Below are 26,813 nucleotides of genomic sequence, written 5' to 3'. Positions count from 1 at the left end.
TGTAGCTGCTGTTCCATCTAAGCAAAAATTATTTGTTCAACCCAAGCTAAAGAATAATAATAATGTACATTTGATCAGATATAACTGCAGCACAAGATTATAAGATGCATTATGTGAATGCTTGGCTAAAGAGATGTGTCTTTAATCTAGATTTAAACAGAGAGAGTGTGTCTGAACCCCGAACGTTATCAGGAAGGCTATTCCAGAGTTTGGGAGCCAAATGTGAAAAAGCTCTACCTCCTTTAGTGGACTTCGCTATCCTAGGTACTACCAAAAGTCCAGAGTTTTGCGACCTTAGGGAGCGGGTTGGATTGTAGCGTGTTAGAAGACGAGTTAGGTACGCAGGAACTAAACCATTTAGGGCCTTACAGGCAAGTAATAATATTTTGTAAATGATACGGAACTTAATAGTTAGCCAGTGCAGAGACTGTAAAATTGGGGTAATATGATCATATTTTCTTGACCTGGTAAGAACTCTAGCCGCTGCATTTTGGACTATCTGTAGCTTGTTTATTGAAGATGCAGGACAACCAGCTAGCAGTGCATTACAATAGTCCAGTCTAGAGGTCATGAATGCATGAACTAGCTTTTCTGCATCAGAAACAGGTAGCATGTTTCGAAGCTTGGCAATGTTTCTAAGATGGAAGAATGCTGTTTTTGTAACATGGGAAATATGATTTTCAAAGGACAAGTTGCTGTCTAATATAACACCCAGTTTTTTGACTTTAGAGGACGTAACAGTGCATCCGTCTAGTTGTAGTATTCTGAGATCTCACATTCACAGCTGTTGAAGACAATGAGTCTCATTCACTAATCGTCATGTGTGCAGAAGCTTCTCACGCAAAATCTTCTCACTCATTCTAATAAAATTTTATAAATATAGTTTTTGTCACTATTGTTATTCAATTTCTCAGTTTCAATTGCATACACACATTTTTGCATAAAATACTTTTGCTTAATATATTCCATAATTCTTAGGCTCATTATTATTATTATTATTTTTTATTTTATTTGTGTGTGTGTCTGTGTTTAATTTAAACAGTGTGATATCTGCATTTGCACACAGATTTTATACTCTTATATATGTTCATGCATGCGGTTGGCGAATGACATCCAGTATTCGATATATGGAGCCACTAGTGAACAAATGACACACAACTTGAACCCATCATCTCAGAGATGGGCTGCTGAGCATCGATTTCTTCCGTGTCGCCTCTTCTCGTGAGGATCACTAAAGTGTGAGTGTCTTTAAACCGCCCCAGAGGACAGTTTTACTGCTCAAAGGTTGCTCGTTCATAGCTTGGGAGACTTTAGTGCGGTTCTCAGTTTAGTATCAGATGTTTCTCCTAAACTTTAAATGTCTTAAAATGCAAATGAGTTGACATACAGTAACAGTAAGGAGCTTTAAATTTATGGTGGATAGCAGATCAGATCGTTTGATCATTTTATTTAATGAGTTCATATTAAGATTGATTGCAGACTGATTCTTGGCAAATCTGAGTACAGTTTGAGACATTATTGAGAAGCTCTAGAAGAGACGTAAGATTTCCAAGGAGAAACATCTGAAATGATTATGAAATGTATTAAATATGACAGAATCTTGAAGTTCTGACAGAATTTGAGACATTTTTGTGACGCTCTAGAAAAGACGTGAGATTTCTGGTAGTTTTTTCTCAGAAGAAGCACCTCCATTTAATCTAATTGCTGTGTAGAAGAAACAGTTGCGATATTAAAGAGTACTGTAGGTTTTGAGTATGCAGAGGTTAAATTCATTCAGAATTCTGACAGAATTTGAGAACTTTTTTGAGAAATAGAAAAAAGGTGAGATTTCTGGAGTCTTTTTCTGAGAAGAAACATCTGAAATCTCCATTGGCCCCTCAATTTGATCTCTATGCTGTGTAAAAGAAACAGTTGAAACACTAAAGAGACTTCTTTGTAGTCTTTAAGTATTCTAAGGTTAAATTCATTAAATCATGACCAAATTTGAGACATTTTTGAGAAACTCTAGAAATTTTCGAGACTTTTTCTCAGAAGAAACATCTGAAGCACCTCCAGTTGATGTCATTGCTGTGTAGAAGAAACGGTTGAGACATTAAGAGGCCTCTTTGTAGTCTTTGAGTAGGCAGAGGTTATATTCATTCCATTCTGAATTAGAGACGATTTTGAGAAGCTCCAAGAGACGCGAGATTTCTGGAGTCTTTTTCCGAGGAGAAACATCTGAAATCTCCATTAGCACCTTGATTTGATCTCATTGCTGTGTAGAAGAAACAATTGAGAAATTAAAGAGTAGTTTTTGAGAATGCAGAGCTTAAATTCATTCAATTATGAAAATATTAAATTCTAAGAATTTGAATATTTTAATGAACCATTCCTTTAAGAAGAAGTCTCCATTGGTCTCCACTCAATCTCATTGATTTCTTGGAGAAATGTTTCATAGATTTGTGATTTCATTTGTGATTTTTCTATCTTATGTAGTCCACTTGTTACTTGCTTTTGGGTTTTTCCCTTGTACCCTTGTTATTTATGTCCTCCTAATGTGGTTATTTTTGAAGGAAGCATCTCCTGATGCAGTGATGTCAGTCCTCTGCTCCTGAAGAGTCGTTAAACTCTCACTCTGTGGATTTGAGGTCATTGTCTGTAGCGTCAGTTCAAAGACGTCCCCGCAGACGGCTTTTATTGAAGTTAAGATGTCCGTGACTTTCTCATGACCTCACTACTGGACCCTTTCTGAACAAAGAAAAAAGGTTTACGTCAACCCGTCCACCTTTGAGACCATCGTGGCAGTAGTGTGCGAGAGAGAGAGCAGGTTAAAGAATAAAAGCGAGCTCGTTTCTCTCTTGTCATTCTCCGTGTCGAGATGCGAATCCGTGCTGCGCCAGCACACACACACACACACACATAAGCAAGCCGCTGACTTGGGAAAATCAGCAAGAGGGGGGTGTAAAATCCCTCTTTATCGAAAATTGGCTCTCCCAGTGAACAGCCCTCTAACAGAAATCCAGTGGGGTTTCCAAGGAAACCGTTCCACGGATCTGAGACTGTGGGCAAAGCTGGAGATGAATAGCTGATTTGTAGGACACACAACAATAGAGGTACAAGGCATAATTGTACAATAATGAATGAAATCAGGGAGAAAAGAAACAGAAGTGGTCATGTGATTAGTGTCCGCTGAGGAGTGAACATCAGGTGTGATGGCATGTGTGTTTGAGAGATGGTTGTGTCATCTGAAGCTGTCACTGATTCACGATATGTATTTGATGTTTTGTTCAGCAACACTCGTAAGGTTTTTCAGTGGTTCCTTGCTGCAGATTCTTATCAAGAACTATTTTTGGTTGCTATATTTTTTAGAGATGGAAAAATAAAGTAGTTGAGGTCCTGAAGATTTTGTGTTTTAGTTCTCTAAAACATTCAAACAGATGTGTTTCAGAAAAACTAGAGATTTAATAAAGATTCTTCAGTGGTTCCTTGTTGCAGGTTCATGTCAAGAACCATTTTTGGTCTCTGTGTAATATTAGAGATTGAAAAACTTGTGTTTTGGTTCTTGAAAAAATTCAAACATAATAGATGTTTTCTTAGGAACTAGAGATTTAATAAAGGTTCTTCCATGGTTTCTTGCAGCAGGTTCAAGTCAGAAACCATTGCTGGTCTCTATGTGTTTTTAGAGATTAAAAAAGTAGTTGAAGTCATTCAGATTGTGTTTTAGTTCTCTATAATATTCAAACATTGATGGTTTTCTTATAGAGATTTAATAAAGATTCTTCACTGATTCCTTGCTGCAGGTTTATGTCCAGAGCAATTTTTGGTCTCGATGTGGTTGTAGAGCTTTAAAAAAAAGTGTTGTGCCTTTCAAAGGAACTAGAGATCTTATAAAGGTTCTGCAATGGTTCTTTGCAGCAGGTCCAAGATCCATTTTTTCATGTTCTATGGATTTTGGAGATATATATATATATCTGTGGTTATCTTTCTTCAGATCAGTGTTTTTGTTCCTGGGTTCTTTAAAGCACTCAAAAACATAGCGGGTTTTCTAAAGAACTACTGACTTAATAACATTCTTCATGGTTCCTTTCTTCAGGTTCATATAGAGAATAATTTACGATTGCTATATGTTTGTTTTAGAAGTTAAAATGTAGTTTCCTCAGATCAGTGTTTGGTTCCTAAGCGCTTTAAAACACTAGAACAAAGAAGGTTATCTTAGCAACTAGAGACTTAATAAAGGTTCTTTGATGGCTTCTTGCTGCAGGTTCATATCAAGAAAAATGTTTGGTTTTTGGAGATAAAATGTGTTTGAGATTGTTGAAGTGTTTTGGTTCCTGGGTTCTTTAAAACACTAGAACAACAGGTTTGCAGATTTTATAAAAGTTCTTTAATGGTTTAATGTCAGGAACCAATTTTGATTGCTATGTTTGTTTTGGAGATAAAAAATTAGTTCAGTGTTTTGTTTCCTGGGTTGTTTAAAATACAAGAACAGGGATGGGTTTCTAAGAAATTAGAGATTTTAATAAGGTTCTTCAATGGTGTTTAGCTGTAAACTCCTTTTTTATTTTAAATCGCAAACTTTTTAGAGAAGATTTCTGTGAAGATTTCCAGTTTTCCAGGTCATTCTAGATTTTTCCAGTTATTATGGTCCACAAAACCAGAATGAATCAACCCAGTTTTCTTTTCTTATGATGATATATTTACTTGCGTATATTCTATAACCAGTGTTCTTTGTTTTACATTACAGCACGGTGCAGCCTCGCTTTGCATCTTGTAACATCGAGGAAAGCATTGAAAACACCCTGGAAATTAATTTTGGCTCAAATTGTTGGTCTGTTTTCCTGTAAGGCAAAGGATTTGAAATTGCTAAAAGTAGATTTTTATTATCAACTTTTAGAAGCACACTAGCATATACAGATGATCTCAGAGCTGTTGACACTGATTATAAGATACAAAACTTCAATTTTAATTTCTTTCAAGAGGGTAATGATTCACTATGAATTTAAACTGATTCGTGAAAAAAGAGTTTCCTCTACAATCCCGTCATCTTTCGATCCAGGACTGACCCAAAATGAAGCTCCACGGCTTCAAACAGGACACACGTGCCCACGCCGGGCCCGATAGTGTATCTGTGATCATAAGAAGCCCTCTCTCCTGATGAAGGGTAATTGCCTCACCGTGTAACATATCCCAGAGCCTTTAAACTCAGGCAAACTGCTGGAAGTTCTTATGGCTGGAGGTAATTGGTTCCAGGCGGTACTGGGAAACTGAAGGCCTTGGGCTGGACGAGCCCCTCCAGGTTCGTCTTTTGTCCATGTGCCCCGAAATCAAGCGTTTTACCTTCTGTTCTATCAGGGCATCCGTCCCAGCACCTCATTGAGAGAGCGGCCATCACCGTTACTCCCTAAATAGAGCGCCGAACATGTGGTTGTGTTTTAATCAATGTTTATAGTTTGATTGATGTAGCGTCAAGGCCGAAGTTGGACCCGCTGTCTTTTGTTGTTTGTCAAGTGGTTGTGTAATGTAAGTTCTGTTCCAGAATCTAGTGAGCTGCACTGCTGTCTGCTGTCTGTACAGGCCGCAAACTAACTGAAATGGACAGAGTTTGATGTTATTATGTTGCTTGGCTAATGGAACGTTAAAATTGAATAATCCTGAAACTGCACAGAACATGCAAGTAGTGGCTAAAATGGTCAGTTTTTAATTAGAGTGAATTGTTTTGTCTATACTTTTTGAAATTGGAAAAATGTTTGTTTATTTATTTTTGCATATATTTTATATAAATATTTTAAATGATTTATACTTATAATCAAGATTTCTCCTCTAGGGTGACAATATTTATAAATAAATACTAGCTTACTATTGGATACTGTGCAGTATGTACTTTTTTTAATGAGTATGCAATAATAATGATTTCAGTAACAATAAATCTAAATCTTTCTCACAACTTTGTTTAAAAGTTTCTTCTGCATTTTTTTGTCTTTTTTGGCAGTCTAATCAAATAATGAGTCAAACAAGAGCTTTATATAAAAGTTTGAATCCGTAAGATTTTAAAAGAAATTAATTCTATTCAGCAAGGATGCATTAAATTGATCAAAAGTGTCAGAAAAGACATGCATACAAAAATTTCTATTTCAAATAAAATAGAAGAGAGCTAGTGTCTGAGCAGATTGAGAAAGGGCGGTTTGTGTGTGTGTGTGTGTGTGTGTGTGAGAGATTGTGACTTAGTCTCAGCAGGTGAAAGCGTTCTGCAAGGCTTCCTCACTGACATACAGCAGGTGTGAAAGATAAGCACTCCCTCTCATCCCTGTAGTTTCAACAAGGTTAGTTTAGAGTTCCTGGTATATGATCCTGGTCTTGCTTAGATCGATTCGTCACTGCACATCAGGGTCAGAAATTAATGGGGGCTTGTGGTAAAAATGCCACCAAATTGCAAAAAATGCCTCTCAAATTCAAGATAAAGGGGCAAAAATTGCTCCTGCATGATTAGATTAAATTTGTTACAGCTGTCGCGATTAAAATGATTGAAACATGAAAATTAATGAAAAGTGTCAGTTCGCTGAATTACATTTAGATCTAGGTTTACGTTGCTTTTTGCATGTTGTTTTTGCAGCATTGAGATTTACTGCCAATCAGACACTTTTCTGTGTAGCTCATGAATGCAGTGGCCAATCAGATTAGTCAGCGCTGAAACGCTCAAGTTCCGTTAATTGTGTGCACTCGCAAATTCTCTCATCATAAACAACGGAATGCAGAAACAACGCAAGTAAGATATTTGTTTTGCAGCTTCAGTGATTATAGCGGGAGTTTTTGCATAACTTGCTTGGTTTGAACGGGCTTTTATACTTGCAAGACTTGCGTATGTCACCAAGATGACCTCTGAAAGGACTGCATTGCTTTTAGGCTTTTAGACTTTGATTCCACTGAAGAAAGTTGTTTGTGGCTAATGGGCTTCCCATTGAGCATGTAATTCTGGGAGACAGCCTTTGTCTCTCGAGTCTCAGCTGAGCATGCGCCTGCCACAAGGAGATTTCGACAAGACCTCAGCATATTTTTAACGGATTTTGCGAGAGATCAGCGCCTCTGCAAAAATTTTGACTTGAGAGGTTTCACGGGTTTTGTCCTCGGCAGACAACACATTACATGGCAGAGTGGTTTCTGCACCACATGCTGTTCTCATTGGCTGCATAATGAGATGCAGTAACATCACACAACTTTGCCATATGTTTTGAGAATAAGAGCTGTGTTTGCTTATCTAATCACTGTTTAATAGAAAATAAAGCAGCTAGCCACAAGAGGTCATGTGTATCAGTAATTATACCAGAGTTAAAGGAAAAATTATTTGAAATCATTTGCTCTCCCATAACCCAAATAATCTTATTTTATGCAGACATCACAAAAAGCAGATGTTTAGTTCAGTGTTATTTGAATATTATTTCTGTGCTGTTTTATAATTTTTTATAATTTGCTTTCATTTTTATATTTTCAGTTTTCTTTTTTATTTTAAGGTTTACTCATTTGTGTTTCTTAAAACAATTTTTATTCATATTTCTATATAGATTTAATTTAAATTTTTATTTTATTAATTTAAATATCTATAAAGCTAATTTATTTTTATTACAGTTTCTTGATGTGTTCTTTTGTCATTTTTTATTAGTTTTATTTTTTGTTTAATATAGAACTTTATAGTTTTAATTAATTTTTACATTTCCAGTTTTATTTATTTTTTTATTCAAGTTTCAGTATTTGTATGTGCTTTTGTATTTTTGTTTAGTTTAATTTATAGCTTTATTTTATTTTTATTTAGGCCTAGTTTTAATTTTTTAATACTATAACTTATTTTATTTCAGTTTTGTTTTGCCAAGCAACATTTCTTATTTTCAGTTTTTTTCCATCTGATTTCCCTCAAATATTTATATTTTATTTAATTTTATTTTGGCTTTATTTTCAATTTCCAAAAACTATTTTTAATAGTTTTAGTTAACAATAAGAACTCTGGTTTACCCGAGTGTTAAAGTTGTTATATGCAGTTATATGCAGCAAAATTCAAATTTAAAAATTCAAACAAAGTGCATCCCATCACGATCAGTCAATTTTGAGAAAAAAAATTTCAGACCTGTCACAAAGTGTTTTGAGGAACTGTTTTTGGTTCACAACAGCAAACATGACTCATTCAATCAGATTTTAGCTTTTCCATTTTCTCCTATAATGATTTATGCATATTTTCTCATTCTTCTCCACAGGCCGCGTCTTCAGCCCTTAGCAGCTTGGGTCACGTGTACACGGCCATCGGCGACTATCCCAATGCCCTGGCCAGCCACAAGCAGTGCGTTCTGCTGGCCAAACAGTCCAAAGATCAGCTCTCCGAGGCTCGGGAGCTGGGCAACATGGGAGCCGTCTACATCGCCATGGGTGACTTCGATAATGCCGTGCAGTGCCACGAACAGCACCTGAGCATCGCCAAGAGCCTCGGCAACAAGCGTGAGGAGGCACGCGCCTACAGCAACCTGGGAAGCGCATACCACTACCGCCGCAACTTCGACAAGGCCATGTCCTACCACACACACGTGCTGGAGCTCGCACAGGAGCTCGAGGAGAAGAGCATCGAAATGAGGGCGTACGCGGGGCTGGGACACGCCGCCCGATGCATGCAGGACCTGGAGAGAGCGAAGCAGTATCACGAACAACAACTCAGCATTGCAGAAGGCCTGAAGGACCGTGCCGCTGAGGGCAGAGCTTCGTCGAACCTGGGTGAGGGATTGGTTACATTCTTCACAAACGATTCCTGCTGGAAAAACCCATCTTGAACCAGACCAAGCTGGTTTGCTGGTTTTATAGCCTGGGCTGTGTTTCCCAAAAGCATCGTAAGCTTAAGTTGATCGTAGTTTCATTGGTTTCAATGGGTCTATGATCAACTTAGGCTTACGATGCTTTTGGGAAATGCAGCCCTGGTCTGGTTTTTAGCTACCACTGGACCAACTAAACCAGCTGCCCAAACTGAGAGACCAGCCTAAACCAGATAAGATCATCAGAAAACCAGCTTAGACATTTTTAGCTGGAAATAACAATATCAACATTGCTTCAAGCTGTTCTTTTGCCATATATTGAAAATGGACAGTAATTTACACTGTAGATTTACACTGCTCCAGAAAAATCATCAGTTGGTTTTGGGCACTTATCAGCCACTAACTAACTAACCAGCCGCCCAAGCAGAAAGACCAGCTTAAACCAGCTAAGATCATCAACAAACCAACTTAGATGGATTCATATTGTTGAACTCCAAAAAGGACTGTAAAAGTCGTTAGCACAGCTTGTGTGCTAATGAAACAAGTCTAATGAAAGTTATTGGAGGAACACATTTTGAACTGAGCTTTTGCTGTAAATTTCAATTTTAAACATTTAAACATGAATTTCAATTTTAAGCATTCAAACATGATGCATCCCATTACGATCAGTGATGACCTGGTTTGCTGGTCTTCTAACCTGGTCAGGCTGGTATGGTTTTTAGCTACTGTTGGCAGAGCCATGGCTTTTTTGCTCGATACTAAAAATATATTCCATAGAGTGCCACTGAACAAATTTAAATAGTTTTGCTGAATATATAATGACACTTTTTCACATTTCTAGGTGAACTATTGCTTTAATTAAACACAAAGCTGGCAGAAATTAAAATTCAAAGCCTCCCCAAGAAAATAAATTAAGGCCAATACATAATGTTATTAGCTTGAAATATACAGTCATGATTGCTTTTGCACATTGCATTTGTCTAGTTATTAAAAACAACAGCGTGAATGAATATTTATGGATCTATTTCCAGTTTAGCGACTCGATGACTCAGTCATCTAGAACGCGTCCCTTTCTCCTGCAGCAGGCTCTGCGGCGGCACTAAAGCATCGGTGTGCGAGACGTACGCTGGATAAATTGGAGCCGTCGAAACCAAGTGTTTCAAAGCCCGTCTAATCTCTCACTCTGACTTTTATTGCTCCAATCTCACGTTCCCTCCCTCCGACAGCGGCTCCATCAATCTGATCCGAAACGCTCGCTGCTCTCAGATAAATAAATAGATGAACTCCCAAAAGAAAAATTTTGCCACAGGACTGTTAATATCAGAATTACAGTGGAGTGCACTAGATAGTGCACACTTCAGAAGTGAAATCAGGTGTTTTGAACTAGATTTCAAAATTATTTTGAGGAAAATGTGACTGCATGACTCTCCACAATATTCATGGATTATTTAGCCCATTTTTTAATAGTTGAGTTTACCTTGCATATTTTTTATTTTAGTATTGACTTCCAAAGTACTGTTATGTTTTGACAATTATCATCAATTGCATCATAACTAGGGGTTAAGGATTCACTCATTTCCTCATTGCATCGATTATAAATCCTGCCAATGTATATGCATTGATCTTGAAACATGGGTTTTTAATCGTTTGTGTCAATCAATAATCAATTAAAAATGATGAAAATCTAATGAATCTAATATTAATATTATTTAATTATTTAACCCATTTTATCATCAGTCAGCAATGTTCTTTTAGTGTTATTTTATTTTTGTAATATTTATTAAGTTAATATTTTGAATTTTTCAAACAATATTTTTCTATTTTCATTTAATATTTTAGTTTTAGTCATTTTATGTGTTTTTGTTATTTTTATCAGTTTTAAATACTGCTATACAGCTTTATGTTTTTTAGTTTGTTTTGGTATTTTTATGTTAATTTTTATTATTATTATTTATATTTCTATATATTTTTAATTTATTTTTATTTCAGGTTTGATCATTTTACTACTTCAACTTATTTCAGTTATTTGTCAAGGCAACATTTGTGTTTGTTTGTAATTATATTTTTTATAAATAATTTAGAATTTAATTTAGAATTTAAAAAATTTAAATGTCAAGTTTGGTAATTTTAGGACTTCAACTTAAGCTTTATTTTAATTCTAGTTTTATTATTATATTTTTTATATATATATTTATATGTAGTTTGAATTTATTTTTATTTCAGGTTTGATCATTTTACTACTTCAACTTTATTTATTTCAGGTAGCTGCCAAGGCAGCATGTGTATATTTTTTATAAGTATATATTTTTTAAGATTTTTTTTAAATTTTATTTATAATGTTGAGTGTTTTTAAGTTTAGGTTTTTCGCCTAATATTTTTAATTTTCTTACCTTTTATTTTATTTTAACAACAACAACACTGTCGTTCAGTTCGGTAAGAGTTACCTGTCAAAGTTTAATAAATATGGTTAGAGATGAGTATGCGCTGTAGTACTAGTTAAACCCTCACCATTGCAGTCTTTAAATTGCCATCTGTTCTATTTGTGCAAAGTTGAAGTGTTGATGAATTTTCATAGTAACACAAGGTAGTCCGTAGGGTGATATTTATGTCCTGTGAAGCTCTTGTGGAAAGTTTTTCCCCTTTTGCGTACGGCTATGATAAATTTGTATTGAAAGCGTGTACGATCAGGTGAGCTCGTTTAAACGGGGATATAAATATTATTAGATTACTCCCAGCGTCTCTGAGGTTGTTACTCTGCGAACAGGTTTATTGTTGGGAGCTAATGATGTAGGAGAGGTTGCACAGATGAGATGCGCTCGCGGTGAGTAATGCATCGTCTGCAGACTCATGCTAAGCTTTAAAAAATGCAGGACCGCCAACATCCCAGCACTGCTTCAATCACCAGCCATGACTCCATCTGATCGATCCAAATTATTAATAGCTGGAAGGGCTGAGAGAAACGTAGCACTTACAAAATTAACAATCTTGCGCGGTGAGAGACCTGGAAGTGCACAAATTGATCTCGCTTTCAAAGGTGGAATCTGAGAAGCCAGCAGATATTTAAAGGTAAAGCAGCCGTGTTTGATTAAAGGTTTAAGATGTTTACTCAAAGACTGATTTGGCTCAACAAACATGTTTTATTAGCCACTGATGTCGATATCTACAATATGCACCTAAAAGTCATGTAGTCAATACCAGAGTGCAGCAGTCGTTTCTCCATAGAGAAAATGATTTTTAATAGTAACAGATAAACCTTTCAAGTAGAAGAAGCAAATCTGTATGATTTCTACTTTTATTCAATTGGTTTTTTTTTATATATAATTATTTATTTGTTTTCTTAGCCTAATTGAAGCCTTACGTAATTCCATTTTATAATATTTAATAATTAATTCCATAGTTTAAGCATAAATTTAATTTCATTTAAATATATACTTATAATCAGTGACTTTAAGACAATATTTTCCATTATACTCTTTTATTAGATTTTTAGATTTCATTATAACAGAATTTAAGTGTGCAATCTTGTACCTTTGCCTTTTTATTATTTGTGACCCTGGACCACAAAACCAGTCTTAAGTGACAATTTTGTCGAAATTGAGATTTCTACATCATCTGAAAGCTAAATAAATAATCTTTCCATTGATGTATGGTTTGTTAGGATCGGACAATATTTGGCCGAGATACATCTATTTGAAAATCTGGAATTTGAGGATGCAAAAAAATCTAAATATTGAGAAAATCACCTTTAAAGTTGTCCAAATTAAGTTCTTAGCAATGCATATTACTAATCAAAAATTAAGTTTTGATATATATATGGTAGAAAATTCACTAAATATCTTGGAACATGATCTTTACTTAATATCCTAATGATTTTTGGCATAAAAAAAAATTCTAATTTTGACCCATACAATGTATTTTTGGCTATTGCTACAAATATACCCCAGCAACCTAAGACTGGTTTTGTGCTCCAGGGTCACATTTGCATATTTTTGGCATCTGAAAAAAAATTGTAATGTTGAAGTCATTAGATTTTCTAAAATTCTGGAGAAAATTAATTGGCAAATACATAATCAAGGCTACTGAAAAACTGAGCATTCATACATTAAAAAGCAAACTTTTGAGATTTGTCTACAATTTTTGCCATGCATTATGGTTAGAATTTTCTCATAACAGAATTTAGGTAAACAATCTCGTACCTTTATTTTTTATCATTTGCAAATATTTTTAGTAGTGCTGTCAAACGATTAATCGTGATTAATCGCATCCAAAATAAAAGTTTTTGTTTACATAATATATGTGTGTGTGCTGTGTATATTTATTTTGTGTATATATAAATACAAACACATGCATGTGTATATTTAAGAAAAATGTTATGTTTATATATTGAATATATTTATATATAATATAAAATATAAGAATATAAATATATAAATGTATATGCATGTAAATATTTCCCAAATATATGCTGTATGTGAGTGTATCTATATATACATAATAAATATACACAGTACAGACACACACATTATGTAAAAAAAAAAACTTTTGGATGCGATTAATCGTTTGACAGCACTAATTCTTAGTTTAATAAAAGACTGTAAAATCATTTGAGAAATTTTCTAAAATTCTGAAGAAAATGAATTTGAAAAATATGGAATCAAGGCTATTAAAAAAAGTGCATAAAAGCCTAATTTTGTGATTTGTCCATAATTTTTTACAATGCATGGTTATAATTTTGTCATGACAGAATTTATTTGCAAATATTTTTGGCATATAATAAAAGTTTGTAATGTTTAAGTCATCTGACCAATTTTCTGAAAATCTGGAGAAAATTAATTGGAAGAATACAGATTCAAGGCTATTAAAAATGTGAACAGTCATACATTAAAAAGCCAGATTATGTAATTCATCCATTATTTTTCAATTTGACCACAGTGGCAGTAGTCCATACTAACAGTACTGTAGAAAGACTGATATCACTGCAGTTTCTTTCTTATATTTTAGTCAAGTCACCTTTATTTATATAGCGCTTTTAACAATACAGGTTGTGTCAAAGCACTTAACAGCGCATTAACATTTTAGTAGCACATTAACATTTTGGAAGCTCAAAGGTCTGTCCCTCTAGCAAACCCGAAACATGTTTCCTTCTGCTGCAAGCCCAGAAAACTCCTTCTTTCCCGCTCAGGAGTATGGCTTTAATGCTCCATCTCGACTCATATTTTATTAAAACAGGTTTTGAGTTTGGTTGTTGTTGCGATATTTAAGCTCTGAGCAGCGTGAATCTGATCCCTGTTGGGATAGTGCTGAGTGGACGGTAACCAGAGGCTTTATTCTCCTCAGCGAGAGCCGCAGGCCATAAACACACACTTCACACCGCTGGTCAGAAGCGTGAGAAGACGAGCATTCCAGAGTGTGCAGATGGCTTTAGCAGTATGTTTGTGGGTTCAGAAGTGTGTGTGTTTCAGTAGGGTTATCAGTCTGGGTTGTGTGTTATTAGGGTTCCAGTATTGTTAGTATGTTTTAGTGTGGTTAGCGGTAGGGCTGCACAATGTACACTACACTTATGTTATTTCAGTGTAAAATTAAGATTTTTATTTTTTGTGCGTGTGTGTTTCAGTAGGTTAACTGTTGTGTGGGAAATTTTCTCTCATGACTCTTTTTTTTTTTTTTTTTTAGAACATTACACATTGTTGATTTTCATTTTTTACGCTCCATAGCTGTAGGCAGAATATTAGCCGGTTTATCTCATTTCTTTTTCCTTAGATTAATATTCCGAGTCATTTAAAGACCCATGGAGCAGCTTTAGAAGTAATTATCCTCTCTAATGTAGTGAACAGCTTCTCATGAACTAAAGTAAATCATTATCTTTTGATGAAAATTCACACTGGTTGAAAATTACACAAGTTGTGCTCATACTTAGTTAGTTCTGGGTAATCAGGTTGAGATATTTCATACGGTCCATTCCAAAAATTATGAGAATTTAAATGTGCTTAACAGTCTGGAAAAATCTGGAACAAAAATAAATATCATTTAAAAAATGTATTTATTTTTTATTTAAAATATCATTCTTTTTATAATTATTTATATATGAAATATTTGATAAGACAAGCACTGTTTGGTTAATGATTGGTTATCTGTTGCTTAACAACTCACTGTAACATTCTCCAATCCATTGGATTTGCATCACTAGGGGGTTTTATAACTCAGGGCTCTCACCCCTTTTCGAAATTACAAGTGTGAAGCGTTGCTTAAAGAAGCGTTAAAAGCATCATTAACACAAGGTTCAAATGCATTAACCCCTGGTTAAGTGTAGTGCGTAAAGACCGGTTGATGTGTTGCTTTGACAGTCGTTACCAGCGGTCAAGTTTGAGGCCCTGTTTCCACAGACAGTCGTTTAGTGCCGTCTCCAACACGCTGCGGCAGTGCAAGTATGCGAAAGTGCGCCAAAACCACCAGGGATGTAGCGGAAACGGAGGATTTGGAAATTCCAAAATAGATCTTCAAAACGGTTCGAAAATTCCAAAGAATTCCGAAGGCCAGACTCCCGTTACTCAGACATTAAGAGGGTGTTTATCAACAATCTGCGGCTGGTAAAAAACACTAACCGCGCTTTGCTTAGCTAAAAGTGGAAGCAGAGAATAAACAAAACTTCTTCTATGACAGACTTAATGTAAAATTAATGCATCTGGCAAACTATTGCCAGCCGCAGTGTTCAACTGTTTTACTCTTCGTCTGAAGCCAACAACAAAGCTGACCCTAGACTCGCAAGAATCTTCAAAGTCTGCCATTTGTTTGTCCCCATTTTCCCTAGGGTTTTTCAAGACAGGCTCTGAGCTATAAATCATACGGTAGAATATCGGGCCTAGTTAGCATTCGCGTTTGAATGGGAGGAGACGAGACGGGAATGGTTTTGAGAGACAGACAGGAGTCATAACAAAGGAAAATAGCTGTGGAACCGACATGTCTGCTGAAATACAGCTGCACTTATTATTATTATGTTTTCGCTTTCCGTCAGCCACTTCTTATTGCAGTCACTTTGCGTACAATTTTGGTTTCCGTTAAATAAGTAGAGTGTATGTTTGAGGTGAAGACATTAAGAGGGGTCGCCAGTGTTTTTCTGCCTTTTTTGGCCTTGAACCAGCTGCAAAATGAATCAAAACATCACTGACTTTGTTTTGAAGCAAAAACATTTTTTGAATACAAGACAAATCTACTGCAGAATTAATCTCGTATCCCATGAAGCATGTAATTATTGCACATGAATTAAAACTCACTTATTTAACAAATTCCCACTAAGATGATAAAAGAAATTCCCACTAAGATGATAAAATATTTAATATTTATATCTTATATTTTTTGTATTTAAATTGTATTATTATATAAATGTGTAATGTGTATATATTACACATTTATATAATAACAAAAAAATTTACTTAACTAAAACCTACTTAATTTGGCAAAAAGATGAACAAATAAATATTATATATATATATATATATATGTGTGTGTGTGTGTGTGTGTGTGTATTTTTTTTTATAAATATTAATAAAAATGATCATCTTAGTGGGAATTTGTCAAATTAAGCACACAGACAAAGAAGAAATTTCCACCCTTAGCCCAACTGTTGCGCTCTGTATGCTCATTACTTATTAATTTGATGGACATATACCCCATATTTGATATATTTGATCATATATCATATATTTGATCCCTTTTGAGCGTAACATCTTTCATGCATATTTCAAAATTGTCATCATGACATGATTTTGATATGAAATCAGAGTAAATGCGTTCTATTATTAAACTTACTATATTAAGAATTTAACACATATCTGATGACTGCTGGTTTGATCGGTTTCATTTAGTTGTCAAAATCTCATCAGGAAGTCAAGCTTAAAGTCGAGTCCACGATAAAGCTAATTAATTTGGAATGTCACAGCCTTTACGGAGAGGGAACGCTTGAAAAGCGACAGCTATGTAATGAGTTCAAGTACATCTCAGTAAAAATAAAATAAAAAAGTCATGGCGTTTCAGTCATTTGGGGTTGAAGATTGTGCCATTTGAAGATTAAATTACTACATTTCACATGCATTCAGGCGAAACGACCGCCTGGGGAGGGAAGTATTTTTAATGTTTGTTTGAAGGGCTGCCCATCACTCATTCCACATAGCACGGCATCAAAGCTGGAAAGACATCCTCAAAATCCCACTTCTGCTAATGTAGGCAGAGGCTCTTAGAGTCTAGCGTCTTCTTTAGCCAAATACTGCAGCATTGCAATTATTATTCACCCCTTAGAGCAGACGCTGAGCAGTTTGTAACCTCTTCACTGACCTCCGATCAGTCTCGGATCCTGTTCCCCAGTCTCATCCTACCCTCTCCTGGGTGTCGGCTCTGGGGATTTAACTTTAACGATGGGGCCATATGCATTCCTGCAGCGTCCGGAGGTGACCGTGTAATCCTCTTAACTGACCTATCAAAGATGTGCTCTTTTTGTTTGTAGCCGTGACCCCATTCTTAATACGAAATGCTGAAGATAAAGCTGACTGTGGTGTGACGGTCATAGTCGCAGTGGCGTGCTATCGTGCTGTTGCTTAAATAATGCAATTTTGCATCTTTTTGAGCTGTAAGTGAACTTATGTTTTTATTTATATATTTTGTATAGAATTTTTGTTATTGTATTTTTATTTACATTTTATTATAACAGCATTTAAAATATATTTAAATTCTATTAATATAAATGACTAATTATTTAAGTGAGTAAATGAATAAATATAATTTTACATTTGCATGTTTTAGTATTATGAATTTTAAGCCAAGTTGCATACCACCAGGGGGCACTCAGCGTGCCATATTTTTTAGAACAACTGCTGTAAAAGATCCATTAGTTTAAGTAGTTTGTGCACATAAACACTCCCTACTGTTTGTGAATTAATAGCAGTCCCTTCTGTTAATTTGCAGACAGTCGGGAGTATTTATGTCCTGACAGTGTAGAATTGTTTAGCTCAGCATTTCTGTTTTTAGCTCAAGGAAGTTTTTTAGGTCGTGTTAGCACCGTCTGTTGTGTTCCTAGCAGTCACATTGGACAGAGCCAGTATAAAAGTGCTTAAAAGTACAAGCAGGACCAGTCATTTAATAAAAACAGTCCTGCAGGTGTTGGTTTCTTCCATCAAAGGTTCTGTGCCTGGCACGTTTCACTGTGCACGTCTCAAAGGATTCATTTTCAACAAGCTTTTGTCTGAAGCTTTGCTCGCTGATAAATGAAGAATCATGGGGTTAAGTATTGATAATTAGCCACTGAAGACTGGGGCTATTTTAGAGGAAATATTTGTGAATAGAGAAGAGCTCTAATGGGCCCTCAGTGTCAGGATACCATCTTGGCACTGGATCTAATTGGATTTACCACATGCTGGTAATCCTGCCTTGGCACATGAGTATTGACACTGAGCAGATGGGCAACCCCTCACCCATTCTGATACCCCCCGTCGCCTCCTGCTTCCACAAACGCAGAAGGACACGCTCGTGGCCCGTGACTCAGTCAGCAGACCGAACGAGTTCCCTCAAGATGCCAAACCACTCTGTCAACAGTGGCTCCACGACTCTCTAAAAAACACTTTTATCTCACACGCTACTTGCCTCCCGATGTGTTTTCATTGGCATCCTATTCCCAGAGCTCATTTTCGGGTCAGCCGGCATCTCTGACAATTACACAAATGATCACCACAGACTTCCCAGTTGTGCCCCACTGACACATCTTGTTTTCCGCTCATCCCAGCAGTTTTCCTTATCCCCAATACTTAGCTCTGACTTTCAAAGGAAAAGAAACCCGGTTAAAGCATACAGAGATGTGGTGTGGACCAAAATTAAAGTTTCCCATTGCTGGTGCCCTCAAACCCTTTTTCCATCATAAGTGTTCATTAGCCCTTTTCCGCCCCTGTTCCTCTACTTTCCCCAAAGTACTGTACTGGAACCGGAGAGGCGGGACTGTAATGTTTTGACGGTAATGATAATTTTGTGGAAAAGTGGTGAGGCAACATTAGAGGGACCCAAAATTTGCAAGACGTCTCCCAGGACTGAGCAGATCTGGCTGTTTTGATTGTCATCGCCTCGTACTAGCATATCTTTGGGGTGCAGAACTTTGATTGAAGGCGAGTCGAAACTACACAAATCAGATCAGATCTCCTTTTTAATTAAAAGATATTTCTACAAGCATCAGTGGGCTTTCTCAGATCTTATTCCCTTTTTTTCCAGTTGGATGATTTGCTTGGGGTACGTTGTAGTTCAGGGCTTTTTTAAATGTAAACTTAATCTATAGCCTCTTTTATACAGATTGAAGATATCAAAAAGCCATTTCGGTTATCCTGTGAAGCATGATAAGCACAATTCGACTGAATGAAGCTATTATTTTCTTCTTTACAGGAATCATTCACCAAATGAAAGGGGACTACGAGACCGCTCTGAAGCTGCACAAGGCTCATCTATCCATCGCCCAGGAGCTAAATGACTACGCCGCCCAGGGCAGGGCATACGGAAACATGGGCAACGCTTACAACGCCCTCGGTGCCTTCGACCAGGCCGTGCGCTACCATCGACAAGAGCTGCAGATTTCCATGGAGGTTAACGATCGTGCCTCACAGGCTTCGACACATGGGAACCTGGCGGTGGCATACCAGGCTCTGGGGGCGCATGATCGGGCCTTGCAACATTACCAGAATCATCTGAACATTGCCCGAGAGTTGAGGGACATCCAGAGTGAGGCTCGTGCCTTGGGCAACTTGGGTAATTTCCACTGCTCTCGGGGAGAGTTTCCCCAAGCCGTACCCTACTATGAACAGTACCTACGGCTTTCCCCGGACTTGCAGGATATGGAGAGTGAAGGGAAGGTCTGTCACAATTTGGGATATGCACACTACTGTCTGGGAAACTTCCAGGAGGCGGTGAAGTACTACGAACAAGATCTGGCACTTGCTAAGGACCTCCACGACAAGTTGAGTCAAGCCAAAGCCTACTGTAATCTGGGCCTGGCCTTCAAGGCTCTTGGCGACTACACCAAGGCAGAGGAGTGCCAGAAGTACCTTCTTTCCTTGGCGCAGTCACTGAACAATTCGCAAGCTCGATTCCGCGCCTTGGGCAACCTGGGAGACATCTTCCTTTGCAAGAAGGACGTTCCCGGAGCCGTCAAGTTTTACGAGCAGCAGTTGTCCTTGGCGCACCAAGTCAAGGATCGCAAGATGGAGGCGAATGCCTACGCCGCATTGGGAGCCGCCTACCGGATGCTACAGAAGTTTGACAAGGCCTTAGGGTACCACACCCAGGAACTGGAAGTGTACCAGGAGCAGGGCGACATCCAGGGTGAGTGCCAGGCTCATGGACACCTCGCCGCCGTCTACATGTCTCTTGGAAAGTACACCATGGCCTTTAAATGCTACGAGGAACAGCTTGAGCTCGGCCAGCGACTGAAGGACCCCAGTGTTGAGGCCCAGGTTTACGGTAACATGGGTATTACGAAAATGAACATGGGAGTAATGGAGGAGGCCATTGGCTATTTTGAGCAACAGTTGGCGATGTTGCAGCAGCTCAGTGGCAATGAGGCCGTGCTGGACCGTGGTCGTGCTTATGGGAACTTGGGAGACTGCTATGACTCGCTAGGAGATTTTGAAGAGGCAATTAAGTATTATGACCAGTATCTCTCCGTGGCACAGAGCCTCAACCATATGCAGGACCAGGAGAAGGCATACAGAGGTCTTGGTAATGGACACAGGTAAGAATTCAAGACCATTTTTGTGTTATCATTTTACACTGGCCCCAAAACGTACTTGGACACACAAACGACACCTTAGTAGAAAACACATCAAACCATGTTGCATCTGCAAACAAATGATTTTTCACTTGTTTTACTTAAGATATGATATAGATATCACAGTTTGCATCTTGAATATAAGTGTATTTTGTCTCATGGCACTGGTAGATTTTTTTTAAACTTGTTTTTAACTTGTTTATGCCTAAAATAAGTGTTAAAAATGCCAGTGCAGTGAGACAAAATACACTTATTATAAAAACAAGAGCTAATATCTTATGCAGTGTTGTAGCTAGACTAAATTATATCTTGTTTTAATGATTTTTTAAATATTTAAACTTTAAAATAAGGAAAAAATTCTTAAGAACTGATTAAGATGTCTCTTTTTAATGTCCTGGACTGAATTTGTGGTAAATGTATCTTGAGATTATCTTATATCTTTTCGATATTTTAGCTGGATATTCTGTTATCTGATCAAAGAGCATTCATACAGTTTTAAGTGATGTAAAAGGATAGTTCACCCAAGAATGAAAATTAAGGTTTGCCTTCAAGTTGTTTTAATCTGTATCTTTGTTGAGCACAGAAGATGTTTTGAACAATGTTTCTGTTTTTATTCATGCAATGGAAGTCGATGGCATTCAAAGCAACACTTGGCCCCATTGACTTTCATTTTTACTTATATTGACATGAGGATGAGTACATTTTTGGGTGAATTATTCCTTCAAGTGCCTAAATACTTGACGCCACTGTAAAAACTGGGCGATACTTCGATGTAATATCCTCTTAGACAAGATTAGATTGCTTTTTTTTACATAGTGTGAGTGATTTATTAGCATTCTGGACCTGTGGAGTCTCCTGATGATGCAACAGGCTGCTAGTTATTCCAGTTGCTTCAATCTGAGAGGCACTTACTGTATCAGGGCAGCATGAGGACTGACACCATGAGGTCAGCAGGCGGACACAGAACACTCTGACAACATGCAACAGATTGAAAATGGAATTGTTTTGTATAAGAGCATGACCCCACCTTCAGCATGCATGCTGAAATGACGGTATGCACAGAGATGCATACAGCATAAAAGCACTTTTTGTGCTTCTCACACCCAAACTGAGTCTAGCAGCAGAATCAGCAGCAGCAGAATCTCTCCAAATGTTCACTTGCACACTCAATTTTTATTTGCATACAGTAGATGTTTTTTTAGTTACATGTAGTTTAGTGCTTATTTGCATTTGAATAGCATTTTTTACTTAGTAAATAAGTTGCATGCTTGCTATTCACTATTCACATATTTACCATAGGCAGCATCTTAAATAGTGCAGTTATTTTAATGCACTTCTTATATGGCCATTTTGTCGCTTAAAGAGTGTAATTTACAATTTTTGTGATCTCTCCTTATTACTTGTGAATATGAGGGATGTTTTAATAGTAGCAAGCCAATTTGGAGTTCAGTTTGTTTGTGTGAATCAGTTCAAACTGATTAGTGAATCAATTTTAAAACTGATTCAAAGATTTGCTTGTTTGATCTCTCAAATTAAGTTCATGTTAGTCTATGTGTTATATATCATTTGTCATGATAAACAGCAACATTTACTGTAATTATGTGTATTGTTAGTACATATTAATATAAAAAAATGCATTAAATGCATTCTGTGAACATTTTTGAGAGATAACGCAAATGAATCTTTGAATCAGAGTTTTGAATTGCTTCCCTGATGTTGAGCCATTGCAGATACAGAAGTACTGAATATATTGTTTTTAGCTGTTGATCCTAACTCTTGACACTCTTGCATTAGGATTGTACTTTACAAAACACGATTGCACAGTACTTTTGTCTTCAACAGGAGATTTATTGTTTTATGATTTGATTTTTTACTTTTTAGTGAAATACCTCCCGGTTTGATATTGTTATCTAATGAAATAGCATTATACGGTTTTTGACGGTTTTTGATCACTAACCCAAAAATGAAAAGTGAATTAATATTAAAACTCTGATTTATTTTCATTTATTTGTTTGCTTGATCACTCAAAAAAATTTCACATTAGTCCCTGTGGCAAAACAGCAACATTTATTTTCTTTAGTATATTTTAATATAAATGCCATATGAAGATTCTGTGAACATTTTTGAGAGATAATGAGAACAAATCTTTGCGTTTTGAATCTATTTGCTAATATTAAGACCTTGGATTACAAATACATAAACTTGCTCTTGATGTGGTATATCATACACTTCAAAAAAATCCTAATGCAAAGTTACACAATACGTTTAGGCCCAGTTTCACAGACGAGGCTTAGACTAAGCCAGGATTAGGCCATAGTTCAATTAGGACATTTAAGTGGTATTTATAAACGTGCTTAGAAAAAAACATTACTGGGGTGCATCTTGAGACAAAACAGAGGCACTGATGTATTTTAAGGTCAGTCAGTGCAAGGTTCTTTCAGTTAAAACAGCTCAGACTTACATTTTAGTCTAGGACTAGGCTTAAGCCTTGTCTGTGGAACCGGGGGTCAGTCTTCAACAACAGATTTGTGTTTATGATTTGATTTCAAATACCCCTTAGTTTGATATTCTGATAGTGGTTTCAAATGGAGATAGTTTGCCAAAAAAACAGTGACTCAATTTCTCAACTCTAATTCTAAGATTTATTTTCCTGATGTCTAAAAAAGTGAGTTGTTCTGTGCACAGCTATGCACTCCATACATGTCTACCCAGCATCCTCGGCGTGATCCACCACTCATCCATTTTAATTAACATCCAATCAGCCCTTTAAGCGTTCCAGCTCCCATCACAAACCCTATTGGACTCTGCTTACCTGCAAGTATATGGGCATGGAAATATGATGAATGGTTTGCTGCAGGGGCCTGTCAGAGCTTGACGCTGAGGATTGTGGGAAGAGAACTCACACAGGGCCCGCAACGAGCCAACCTCATCCAAATCCAAACCCCCGTCCTTCCCGCGGTCCAACGGGAAGGTAAATTACACTGTCAGTTGTGACAATGCGCTTGGACTCCCCTCAGCGGAGAGGAGCTTTACCTCAGATAGCACCGAAGAATCCAACAAGAACCTCATTAAAGGCCCGCTTTAAAAGCTATTTGTTTCATTTATATTGAAATGAGGCAGGGCCTTTCAACAAGACTGATGTTGCTGTAATTTCATGTGACAGGACAACAAGAGGTAATGATGCATCGCTTTTATGCTACCTAAGTAGTGAGCGAGTCCCCAGCTTGTATGAGTTAAGCTGGTTTTGTTATTCCACAGAGAGCCGGTACCAAACCGTGTTTCAGACCCGCTCTCCCGACGGATGAGAGCATGTGGACTATATTCCTCTTTCTAAATGAAGCTGCGTCAACGCTGTCCTGCCAGCTGTGTGTTGCTGTAAAAGCTCATATCGATCTAAAACACGCCGTCTCTCGTGATTCCCTCACATTCAGTATTTTAGCAGCAATGAACTACTGTTTTATGAGATTCTGTTTCATGTGAGAAAGTTCATATTCAAAGGAATACATAAATCACAAAATCGCTCTGTAAATTTGATATCAGCATGTAAACATTCTGGAATTTATTAGAGTCAAAATGAAATTTGCATTGCGCTTATTTCTATTGGATTATACCACAGTCTGGAAGCAGACACACTTCAAGCTAATAAAGCAATAAGCCGTAAGACAGATTTAACCGTAGAAAATCACTGAAATGTTAGTTCATAAAATGAAAAGTTTCAGCACACACATATATATATATATGTGTATATTTTTATATATATATATATATATATATTAGAAAGTAATTATTTTCAATAATCATATTTTTTATTATTATTAATATTAATAAATATTCATTAGATATTGTCATATTTTATCATAATGCTGTTGTTTTTTTAAATGTACGGAAAAAATGCAAGTATATGCACACCTCATTTTAATATAGAATTATTCATTATTTATTTATTTATTTATTTACCACGTGAATTATCAGATTTTCCAGTAATTTGGATCTCCACTTTTTACTGAACTTTTTAGTTCAGTAACTGTGTGCTTTTTAGGAAAAAAAAAATTATTAGTAGTAGTAATAATAGAGAGAGTAGTAGTAATTATTTATTAGATATTGTCATCTTGTGCCGTGTGTGTGTGTGTGTGTGTGTGTGTGTGTGAAAACAAGCAATCATGCAGTTGAGATTTGCTATATAGTATGTATTGTTTTACATGAGTTTACTGTATGAACACTTATAGTTACACTGAGTCTCAGCCAATCAGATCACTTGTTCTGGGCATAGGGCAGTCGTGGCCTAGTGGATAGAGAGTTGGATTTGTTACCCGAAGGTCGTGGGTTCGAGTCTCAGATCCGGCAGTGATTGTAGGTGGGGGAGTGAATAACCAACACTCTCTCCACCCTCAATACCACGACTGAGGTGAGACCCTTGAGCAAGGCACCGAACCCCCAACTGCTCCCCGGGCGCCGCAGCAATGGCTGCCCACTGCTCCGGGTGTACGTTCATTACTGTGTGTGTATGTACTTGGATGGGTTAAATGCAGAGCACAAATTCCGAGTATGGGTCACCATACTTGGCCACACACCACTTCCCTTTCCCCTTTGTTCCTCTTTTGTTCTCTAGCTATGTCTGTCTAATGGTGTTTCCCTGTGTTTGTCAGGGCGATGGGGAATCTTCAGCAGTCTCTGGTGTGTTTTGAGAAGCGGTTGGTGGTGGCGCATGAGCTGGGTGAGTGTGGAGGTAAAGCTCAGGCGTACGGAGAACTGGGCAGCTTGCACAGCCAGCTGGGTAACTACGAGCAGGCCATCTCCTGCCTGGAGCGGCAGCTCGCCATCGCCCGCGACACCCAAGATCGATTGCTGGAGGGCGACGCCAGCTGTGGCCTGGGTGCCGTGTACCAGCTGATGGGCGAACACGACACGGCCCTTCAGTTTCACCAGCTGGACCTCCAGATCGCGGAGGACACGGGCAGCGCCAGCTGTCAGGGACGGGCCTACGGGAACCTGGGACTCACTTACGAGTCGCTGGGTAATTTCGAGCGTGCCGTGGTGTATCAGGAGCAGCACCTGAGCATCGCGGCGCAGACCAACGACCTGGTGGCCAAAACCCTGGCCTACAGCAGCCTGGGACGAACGCACCACGCTCTGCAGAACTACTCGCAGTCCGTCATGTACCTGCAGGAAGGTAAGAGACTACATGTGCAAAATCACAGAGGGTTAGCGAGACAATTCTCTTAAACTAAGATAAATGTTTGGTTATTATTCAGTTGCTAAGGTGTTTGGAATGTTGATGTATGGTTGCTAAGGGGGTTGTTTACAGTCACAAGTCAAAAGAGTCTCTATGATATATAGTCGAGTCAGGTTTCCATCCATATGTTTATGCAAAAAGTGTGATATTGCTTAAAAAAGGCTGGATACAAACACCAGGATGCAAATAAATACATTTGTTTAAATTTGTTTTACTGTGTATAATTTTTAGAAAAGAGACATTTTAATTTTAATAATAAACTTTTTATTGAAAGTATTAGTATTAATAATTACAGATTAGATATTTTTTATTGTATTGCTGCTGTTGTTGTTTACATTTTTCTGAAATTACAAGTATATGTGTAAACCTGTGACCACACATCAGTTGAATATTAATATATTCTGTATACAGTAATAACAAATCAGATTTTTTAGTATTTGGGATTTCATATATACTTCATATATATTATAAAAGAAAAGAATGATTTTATATTAATAATAGTAATTTAATTCAAATGATTAGTATTAATAATGATTTGATATTGTCAACTTATTGCTGTTGACACATGCATATAATATTATTATTATTATTATAAATATTAATATTATAAATACAATTTATTTACAATGTCAAGTCAAATTTATTTGTGTAGCACTTTTGTCACATTCAAAAGAACAGCATTTTTTAAAATCAAAAATGGTAACATTATAAATGTCTTTACTGTCACTTTTGATCAATTTAATGCATCTTTGCTAAAAATCTTTGCGTCCTTGCTCTTTGCCCCATACCTCACAGCATAAATTCATAACTTAAATGGACACGTAAAGTAGAGATTTATTTACCTGTTTAGTTTGCCATGTAGATGTTTAAATGCATTTAGCTGTCGTGAAAACGTTTCTTTTGGTTTTAGGGTGAATATATGATTTCTTCAAACTCATACCACTTTCCGATCTATGTTCAGCTGAGGTAAAAATGACTAAAGTTGTCAGGAAGTTGTTTATTGAGGTCTAAACGTCATGTTTAAGCT

The 26,813-nt window shown here is 37.0% G+C and overlaps 1 protein-coding gene across 1 annotated transcript in view; it reads left to right on the top strand.

Annotated features, from left to right (window-relative positions):
- Nucleotides 1-26,813, top strand: part of LOC306865726 (tetratricopeptide repeat protein 28-like) — a 283,922-nt gene that overhangs the window by 211,559 nt on the left and 45,550 nt on the right. The window contains exons 6-8 of the mRNA XM_079410488.1: nt 8,220-8,727; nt 19,176-20,517; nt 25,200-25,723. Coding sequence (XP_079266614.1) covers nt 8,220-8,727; nt 19,176-20,517; nt 25,200-25,723 — 2,374 coding nt within the window. The remainder of the gene's footprint in view (nt 1-8,219; nt 8,728-19,175; nt 20,518-25,199; nt 25,724-26,813) is intronic.

This window comes from Barbus barbus (assembly GCF_936440315.1).
Source record: "Barbus barbus genome assembly, chromosome: 47".
NCBI lineage: Eukaryota > Metazoa > Chordata > Actinopteri > Cypriniformes > Cyprinidae > Barbus > Barbus barbus.
Note: the sequence above shows the minus strand (reverse complement) of the source record. Positions and strands in the feature narration are given on the sequence as shown.